This window comes from Nymphaea colorata, chromosome 1, assembly GCF_008831285.2.
Source record: "Nymphaea colorata isolate Beijing-Zhang1983 chromosome 1, ASM883128v2, whole genome shotgun sequence".
In the NCBI taxonomy this organism is placed as follows: Eukaryota; Viridiplantae; Streptophyta; class Magnoliopsida; order Nymphaeales; family Nymphaeaceae; genus Nymphaea; species Nymphaea colorata.
This window is the reverse complement of record NC_045138.2, coordinates 3,042,286-3,051,474: the sequence shown is the minus strand read 5'-3', so window position 1 is coordinate 3,051,474 and position 9,189 is coordinate 3,042,286. Positions and strand designations below refer to the sequence as shown.

Genomic DNA, 9,189 nt, shown 5'->3' with positions numbered 1-9,189 from the left:
GTAAATCGTAGCATGCTTGCGCAAATCACACGTGGAGTATCGCAACTCGCGGGTTAAAATAGTATTCTTTAAAGAAAATAAAATATTGTGTCAAATTAAAAAAAAAAAACACGTTTCTGACAATAAATATTTGTCATAATTTTAACCAAGTTTTCAATATTAATCAAACTCCACTGTGCCTAACAGAGAGCTGAAGCTTCCACTTTTAGCCCTTTGTTTTCGTATGGTATAGGGTTTGTTTTTGGTGCTTTGAACGAGTGGGTCGATTCGAAATGTTATTTTTATGTCTTTCTTAGAATATTTAGGCGAGATATTTTTATCAAATGGGTGGTTCAATATAAGAGCATCAGTGTTAGGAACTTGTACTAGAAATGGTCTCCATTGGATGAACAAAAGTTTACCATCATAAAGTCTTATCTCAACCATATGATGTCAGCTTTTATGGAATTATTACCGTCATCATATGTCATATTAACCATATGATGTCAGATCCATAAATGTATATATATTCATAGTTAGCTTTGTCTCCTTCTTGAATTCATTTTAAAACAAAAAAGTGTAAATCAGAGTTGGTCTCCCCATGTAAAATAATAAAAACAATGAAAGTTTCTCTTGTTATTATTAAAAAATAAATTGAGATAGTTTGTAAACTTGGTAAAGTTATATATATATATAAAAAAAAAAAAACTTAGGTCATGTTTGATTACTGCTAGTCTTAGGTTCATGATTTTGAGGTCCAACCCCACTCCCCTCCCAACTAGGGCTGCACATGAGCCGAGTCGAGCCTGACCTTGGCCAATTCGAGCTCGACTCAACCACACAAAATCAAACTCGAACTCTACTCATTTAATCAATTTAACTCGATTAGGCGTTAACTCATTTAGTGTTCACTCGTGTAACTTGTGAAAATTTGTATTTACTCTAAAAGTTAAAACTGGTGAAACGGTTTTGGCAATATTATATAGAGTATCGGTCTGAGAGTCAAGTTGAGTATGAACGAGTCGAGTTTCTGAAACTCAAACTCGACGAGTCAAGTATGAGCTGAGTTTTTTCGAGCGAGTTTGAGTCGAGCCCGAGTTGGCTAGGCTTATTGGGCAACCCTATCCCGGAACCAATCAGATCACAAATCCACGCTTCTTACACTACGGCATAGATTGGAGATGCACAGTTTTATCAAACTATAAATTTTTAACAATCGCGAATTTCAAATCCCTTTGGATCTGAAATCCGTGGGGAATCAAACGCAACCTAAAAGAGCTCGTGAGCTTTGACAATGCTTCACAAGGCACATGTGACAAAAGTGATTGGGGTTTGACAATAAGGCGGCCATAAATGAGTTGACTTTGATATTGTTCTTTTCTTCTTCTTCTTCGGATGGATAGACAACCTCTGATAAGATTGGTGACTGGGAAAGGCATGGATTGTCTGCTAATGAAGAGTTTGACAAGTGAACAGAATCCTCACATCAGTAGACAGAGAAATGGACTTTCACATTTTTTTCCTTCTGCAAGTTGAGAGAAGGAGTGAAAGCTGCTTCAACTTCTTATTTAATTGAAGAGATAATGTAGATTGAATAAATAAATGACAAAACCAGTTTTAAACCAATGGATGGCACTCAACTTTTACTTGAAAAACTTGAACATAAAGGAAGCCCTACTTTTATTGTGTACAACAACTTCTTGAATCATGTCCCACAAAAAAAAAGTCTATTTCTCCTTTTCAAAGACAGAAAACTGTGGTCACAAGCTGCACCAAGATATTCCAAGGGTTAAAGGAATATCCCATCTCTATTAAACCGTTAATGAGACATTGGTTCCATATCATTGGGCTCAGTCTATTAAGCATGTAGATCCTTGTCCTTGGCAAAACCAAACTTCAAGGTGTTTTCTCGAGAGCATTTCTTGATTGAAATCTTTGATTGGCATAACCTAGAGGGGAGTTTTTTTATTTTGCTGCCTATCTAATTCTCTAAAAACGACAAAGATCTTTTGTATTTTCATTTTGGTGCCTGTCAAGGGCCATATTTTTCATGAAAAACTGCCAGACAAGGGACTGAAGTGAATTTTTCTTTGTGTATCTTTTTGGTGCCTATCTTTTTTTTTGTGCATACGATTTTATTTGTCTCAGGTTTACTTGAGGCTCGTGTTTGACAGTTTTTAACAAAAGTGTAACCCTTATTAGGAAAGTGACAAAAAGGTAGCTTTTTTTCAAAAGCAATAAGTAAAACCCAGGCTCCCCAATTAGAAAAAAAAAAAAAATCGCCAACTTAAACTAAGTATTATGTGCTTGATTTCTTCATTACCTGAAATCCCGGGATGTCTAATCCGAGGATATGTTGTCCCTGGTGTGAAATACCTGCATTTCAAAGGGGTTTCTAGGATTGCAACAAAGAGGAGGGATCACGGATCTCGTGTTTGAAGGATCCGGGGATGCGACGGGATTGATCATAAATTAGAATGATCCTCTTCTATTAATAAGCCACAATGATTTACTAGAACGGTGAGAGGTTGTAGTTGAATTATCACCTGGATTGATAAGTTCTTGTTTTAGAAGAGAAATGTGTAAGCATGGATCTGATCGACTGTAATCAGAAGAGAGGCGGATCGGGTTGAGATGAAGACTATGTCCTGGCAATGGACAGTGTGATTATAAAAAAGAATTAAGAGGAGGGGAGCCCGGTCAGCATGATGTGGATCGAACTGCCAACGTCTTATCATTCCCGAAGGAACTGGAGATGAATCGCTTTGAAGATTTTTTTTCACTTATAACCGAACTGCGTATTTGGGTCAGTTCCATTCAGATTATCACTGAGTTGGTGAAAATTTGTTGAGGAAAAAGGCAAGGGAGAGAGGGAGATGAGAAGAAAAGAGAGAAGGGGTTCATTTCCATCCCGTGAAAGGCTGAGTCAAAGGGTTGAGAAACCTCTCTCTCTCTCTCTCTCTCTTATATCAGAAAAGGAGACAGAGGGAGAAAAAGCACGTCCCTCGACAATTAGTTACGGTTTGCCGAGGAAGAGACGCGTCCCATCTCCATTTTTGGCTTTTCGCTCTTCTTCTTATATAGCTTCGTTTGATTTCTTCTACCTGATCTCTCGCTCTCTCTCTCCCTCTGCTCTGCTCTCTCTCTCTCTCTCGCTCGCTCTCTTTCCCTGCATCGCCTTATGTTCAGATGGGTTGGTCACCGGAGACAGCAGCTAACGCGTTCTTAGACACTGTGAAATTGGTATTTGCTCTCTCTCTCTCTCTCTCTCAAGATGGATGTTGTTCTCTCTTCCTTGTATTCTCTCTCAAGATTGGTGTTGTTCTCTTTCTCTCTCTCTCTCAAGATGGATGTTGTTCTCTCTTCCTTGTATTCTCTCTCAAGATTGGTGTTGTTCTCTTTCTCACTCTCTCTCAAGATGGATGTTGTTCTCTCTTCCTTGTATTCTCTCTCAAGATTGGTGTTGTTCTCTTTCTCACTCTCTCTCTCATGGTGAAGATTATTGATTGCGTTATCATTATTTTCCAGTTACTGGTATCATTGGTTTTCCTGTGTTTTGATAATTGTGAGTGTTATTTCTACGTGATCATCCTTGAAAAATGAAACAAAAAGGAACCTTTTCTAATTATTCAAGAGACAATAACGTGATAGCTGGTGTAAGAAATTATACAAACAATTCTTTGAGAAAAGATGGTAAGAAATGAGTTTTATTCGCGTACGTCCATTTTGTGGAGAAGAAACGAAGAGATGGAAAAAGGGAAAAAATGAATTTTGCATGTCTTGATGTTTTTACTGGGCTTTTGAACACCAAATCTTCTACCATTCAATAATATGTTTCCCGTCCTGTGTTCTTGAGTTGGAAACCAAATTGCAGAAAGAAAAGGTTATAATTTTTGTTCCTGTGATTCGATTTCAGTATAAAAAGGGCGAGGAAGAAACGGGCGGCTATCTGAGGACAGCAGAAGCAGAAAGCACAGAATTCGTGTCTGCCATGGCAGCAGGGATCAAAGCGCAGACCATTGTTGAAGTTTCGCCTAGAATATCACCATTCACAATCGCTCTTGCTGCAGCTGCAAGAAGAACGGGTGGCCGCCTAATCTGCATTCTTTTAGAATCAAGAAGCCTTGAAGAGTCAAGACAGGCTCTAAACTGCTACCCTGATCTTGAAGTTTTTGTAGAGTTCAAGATAGGTGACTCACCGGAACTTCTGAAACGTTATAAGAATGTTGATTTCTTGCTTCTGGATGGCAAGATAGAGAATGTTCAGGGGTTGTTAAAAGTAGTTGACATGAACGCTTCAAGATCATTTGTGGTAATAAACAACCTGTTTGAAATGAAAAGCAGAAGTGGTTGGGTATACAGCAAGACTATGCAGAAGAAAACAGGGATGAGGACGGTGACTCTTCCCATCGGTAAGGGGATGGAGGTGACCAAAATTGGCCGAAGTGATCAAAGAGACAGATTTCCAAAGGGTTCCATGGATTACTTTTCCATGGGATATGTGGAGACCTCAAAAAGCAAATGGCTTGTGGCTGTTGACAAAAAGACGGGAGAGGAGCACTTCTTCAGAGTCAGGAGGAAGTTTGGAACAAATCGTAAATATGGTCCTCAAGAGTCTGCTTAGGTTCCAATAAAGTCTGGCCAATGCAATTGTTGAATCAGATAATGTCCTGATTGGGCACATCTGTTGCATATGGACCAGTATATACTGCAGAAAAGACAAAAGTTGGATATCGCTTGTCCAGCTTGATTCATGCACAACAAATTTTGTATACGACAATCCGAGTTCACTGTGAAACTGCCAATGTATGTAAACTAGTTCAGATCGCTCAGGTTGTAAATATTTGCAGTTTATTTAAGAAGTGTATTAGCTAGAATCATGATCATCTTTGGCACATTGAATAGAACACCAAATACATCAAAACCACAAAGACGCCTTATACCTGAGTCTAAGAATAATCAAAGTTTGGTAAGTAGTTAATAACTTTACATCAATGAAACACTGACGACTGGTGATGTTGGTGCCATCTAGCATTCTTACATGTTTTCTGAATCATCACCTTCTTGCTGAACTAATTCAAAGCAGCCGCATGAAAGTATGGATGAATCGCTTTTCAAGGTCACATTGAGCCTTGTTTTTGGAATGGAAGCCCTGAATTTCTGAAATTGACTATAAAGATCTGTTGTAAAAGCTTGCACTGAGAGCCTCTGTTTGGGTCTGTCAACGAATTTGATCACACAGTCGGATGCAATATCAACCTGACAAACAGAGCAGAGAAAATGTAACAGTATCAGCCTTCCATGCTTTTGTTATGGAAAAATGAATATTTCTTCCTAGGAAATGCAGAAGACAACAGTAGTTAGTGAGAATAAAGTAAACATCATAATAAAGGAGGAAACAGTATTAAGTTCTCATGTTTTTTATTAATAAATAATAATGTGGCTCTGAGCATTGATGCTGCAAAACTACCCAACTTGCAATCACAGGTTTAATTTGTGCCAATCAGATGCATTCTTCATCACAGGAATGTTAGCCGTGTTTTGATTCAAGAAGTTTTGATAAACCTACCTTTTAAGCACCTAAAAGACCTCGGAACCTCACATAATCAGTGCTTTACCCAGTGAGTGGGGCTCCTGATGAAATTCTGAAACCTAAAATTCATGTATCAAAGATTTTTCCAGAAAACCTCTACCAACTGCATGAACTTTCGGATGCCACCTGCCAGTAAGTTGATTTGTCAATTACCTCAGGCGGAGTCAGTAGGTGGAGGCATTCTCCCTCTGGTAGAGGGAGGGAAATATTACCACCCACGCCCCCCCTCCCCTCCCTTATCAAACAGGTGAAAGGTGAACAGACATGGGTCCAAATTTTCTCTTGCAGTGAACTCATTTGTGGCGAAAGGTACCACAAACAATTCCACATCGTCATCAAACATGCCCTCACTCAGGATCAGACCTCAGATTGGACACCAGTTTAAGATTTAGGTCTAGGCAAAGTTTAACCTCGAGGCTAGTTGATTTGCTTCTGACTAGACTGACTGGCTGACTAGTTGGTCGAATAGCCGGATCACTAACAAGAGTCTTGTCATGCACTTGCGAACTACAATTCATATGACACGAGAACTCAAATTTCGTACTACTTTATAGCCTCTAACTAGGTGCACATAGGTGCATCTGGTGCAATCTCTCCATTTCTACAGTAAATGAATAAACAAATTTACACACACACACACACACACACACACACACAGAGAGAGAGAGAGAGAGAGAGAGAGAGAGAAGATTTAGCTCTAACCAAGGTATAGAACTACTGAGCATAAATTATTTTTTGTTTCGTAATTTTCAATTTTCTGTAAATTACTCTTACATGTAATATATTATCTTCAGTAGCAAATATGTTTTGGTTACAATAACATAACAAGCTCATAAGTGTGAAAAGAATTCCATCGCACCGAGTGAAATCAAATGAAAAATTTAATCATGAAACAGCATTTCGCTGTCATGATCACCTTGGCTAATACGTCAGGATTGTTAGGTGTAGGATACATTTGTCATGCCCAAGGAGTAATGCTCATGCTTGAGAAAAAAAATGGACACCTAAAGTACGTGCAAAAGCCAACTTGGCCATATCCAGGCCAAGATTGATATCATATTTCAGAACAAAGAACACCTTCCTAGACAATGAGTGTAGCAGCTACATCCTGTGAACACCAAGTACTGCTGATTTGATTATTAGTGCAACACTCAGATACCTTATGTGTAGCACAATCTTGCATTGGCATGACTACGATTGCTGGACATACCAAGAAACTTAGGCATAGCAAAGTCCAGGTGTGTCCTCAATCATCCAAGGGTTCGCACTTAGGTGGTGTTAGTCAGATACTATCATTTCTTACCTTCCAGAATATTTTCTTTACATGGCTTTCAACATGCAATTACCATGTATGTTTAACGATTATTAGGTTTAGCATCCGCTCAACACTTCTCAGGTGACACGTGTTCTACTTTTTTAGATTGTCGCGCACACCCACACATACACATACAAACAGAGGCTACTACTTCTATGTGCTTAACTACAGATCGTGCACCATATGGAAATATACCCATATCATGTACCGATAAGTTTATGCTTGTGGTAGTGGAGAATAATGTTGCTAGTTTGCCTAAAGCATGATTAGTCACCATCAGAAACAAATACCAGCAGGAGGAGAACAGCAACAATATAAGCAGATGTAGCTTCTTCCTAAAGAAGGCAAATTGTAAACAGAATCCAAAAGTACTCTATAAATCTTAACAAATTTAGGTAATTATGTCTTTGACAGCCAACAAGCAACATCCAGTTGCTTCTTTTAGGCATGTAGCAATGCATTTGGCCAGAACAACTATCTTCAGCATGTCAAAAACAAAAGATCTTTCTAAGACCACAACAATTAGCAGTCTATCAACATCTTAATTATCAAAACCTAGTCTGTCAACATCTTTAACTGAACATAAAGGAAGAAACATTCAAACCATAAATAATACATGCAACTGAAATTGATGTAATTAAGCATTTAAATTACCGCTTGCAGCATAATAGCCAATAAAGCTCTGGCAAGTGGCAAAATACAGAACCTACAAGAGGACAAGCGTGGTTAACAAGGAACTGAAGAGCATTCTACAGCAAGTATCTTGGTCTTCTCATTTCTTCCAGTCTGTTAGATTTAAGAAATTGAATCCAAAAGATGCATCTTCTAGACAAGCACATGTAGACATATTCTTCTGCCATTCTGGGTTTCTCACCCTGTCCAAGCTTGGATCATGGCCCTTGGTCTCTCTTCTTAAAGCAAATAACAGACATGGTAAGATCCTGATCTTGCGTATGCAATTATGCATCTTACCTTGAAGAGCTAGACCAAGTAAAATCATGATTTTGTGTACATTGGACAAGTAAAATCCTGATATTGTGCATGAAAGTACCAATACCAAGTAAAATCCTGATCTCACATATGCATTGTATGCTCGAAAAAAAGAAATCAAGAAGCGAATCATGACATGGGTTGCGATATAAATTAAGATCCCCATTTTGTCCATACATGTTACTCTGAAATTTGAATAGTTTCTAGAACAAGAACAACATCAAAGAACATACCACGACATGAATGGTTCACTTTCAAGTTCTTCCACAGTAGGATACCTTTCTCGGCCTTTGGACTAAGATCAAGTGTAGCATCCGTTAAACTAATGTTCCATTAAGCCAACACATCAAGTGTAGTATGTGTTCAACTAATGTTCCATTAAGCCAACAGCGGATCAGATCTTAACAATTAGGCCTGGATTTGAAATCAGAAATCTGACTGAAATCCTAATCAAAACGCATGCAAGGAGATCGGATATCAAGCAAGTAAAGTCCGGGTTTAGCATTAACAATCCCATCCGACCCGATTGAAGATCCAATTACATCAGGGTTCGGTCATGGCGAATGAATGGTGATGCCTGGATCCAGTTTTTAACGACAGAACCTCGCAGCTCGACGAACGTGGCAAAAAGAAACTTGCATGGCTTATCTTAGAAATGCAACGAGATGTCAAGATATCGTTTTGAGGAGAGACGGAGAGACGGAGAGAGAGTTACATTCCGCGGCCAGCAGATAAGGCTTCTTCTGAGGGATCCTTCCACTGATCATAGCTGAGAAAAGAAGGAAGAGCATGAAAAATCAATTACAGAAAACGGAAAGCGAAGTTAAAAAAAGAGAAAAGGAACGACGCTTTTGGATTTTAGTTTTTATTTTGTTGTTCGTTTTCCTTAATTTTCATTAGAATGGGAGAAGACGAAGAAGAAGGAACCCTAAAACTGGAGGAATCAAGGACTGGGAAAAGAGAGAGAGAGAGAGTACATCCAGCCATAGCGCCTGTCGAAGACCAGACGCTTCTGATTCTTCGATGAGCTTCCGGTCGCGAGAGAAGCCATCCTCCACTCTCTCTCTCTCTCTCTCTCTCTCTCGCGTGCTCGCCCCCGATACGGTGGCGCTAAACCCTCAACCTTTCAGGTTTCTCTGATGCAGACCCGATACTTGATTAATATCGATTCCTGAACCGAATCGGCAGGTTGCCGATTTATTCAGACATTCAGATGAGTTGGTTGCGAACCGGTCCAAAATATTTAAAAGATTAATTTAAAAAAACTCAACGAAAAGAATATAAAAATCAATTCGCATAACGTTAAAAATGG

General features: G+C 39.0%; 2 protein-coding genes across 2 annotated transcripts; one reads left to right on the top strand and one right to left on the bottom strand.

Annotated features, from left to right (window-relative positions):
• Window positions 1-2,732: 2,732 nt before the first annotated feature.
• Window positions 2,733-4,859, top strand: LOC116246248 (uncharacterized). The gene is made up of 2 exons (XM_031618013.2): window positions 2,733-3,222; window positions 3,896-4,859. The coding sequence occupies exons 1-2, from the start codon at window positions 3,169-3,171 to the stop codon at window positions 4,601-4,603; spliced, it is 762 nt and encodes a 253-aa protein (XP_031473873.1). The 5' UTR covers window positions 2,733-3,168; the 3' UTR covers window positions 4,604-4,859.
• On the bottom strand, window positions 4,823-8,992 carry LOC116246249 (uncharacterized). The gene is made up of 4 exons (XM_031618014.2): window positions 8,855-8,992; window positions 8,593-8,646; window positions 7,542-7,593; window positions 4,823-5,238 (listed from the first exon to the last, which is right to left on the bottom strand). The coding sequence occupies exons 1-4, from the start codon at window positions 8,926-8,928 to the stop codon at window positions 5,017-5,019; spliced, it is 402 nt and encodes a 133-aa protein (XP_031473874.1). The 5' UTR covers window positions 8,929-8,992; the 3' UTR covers window positions 4,823-5,016.
• Between the last annotated feature and the right edge of the window lie 197 nt (window positions 8,993-9,189).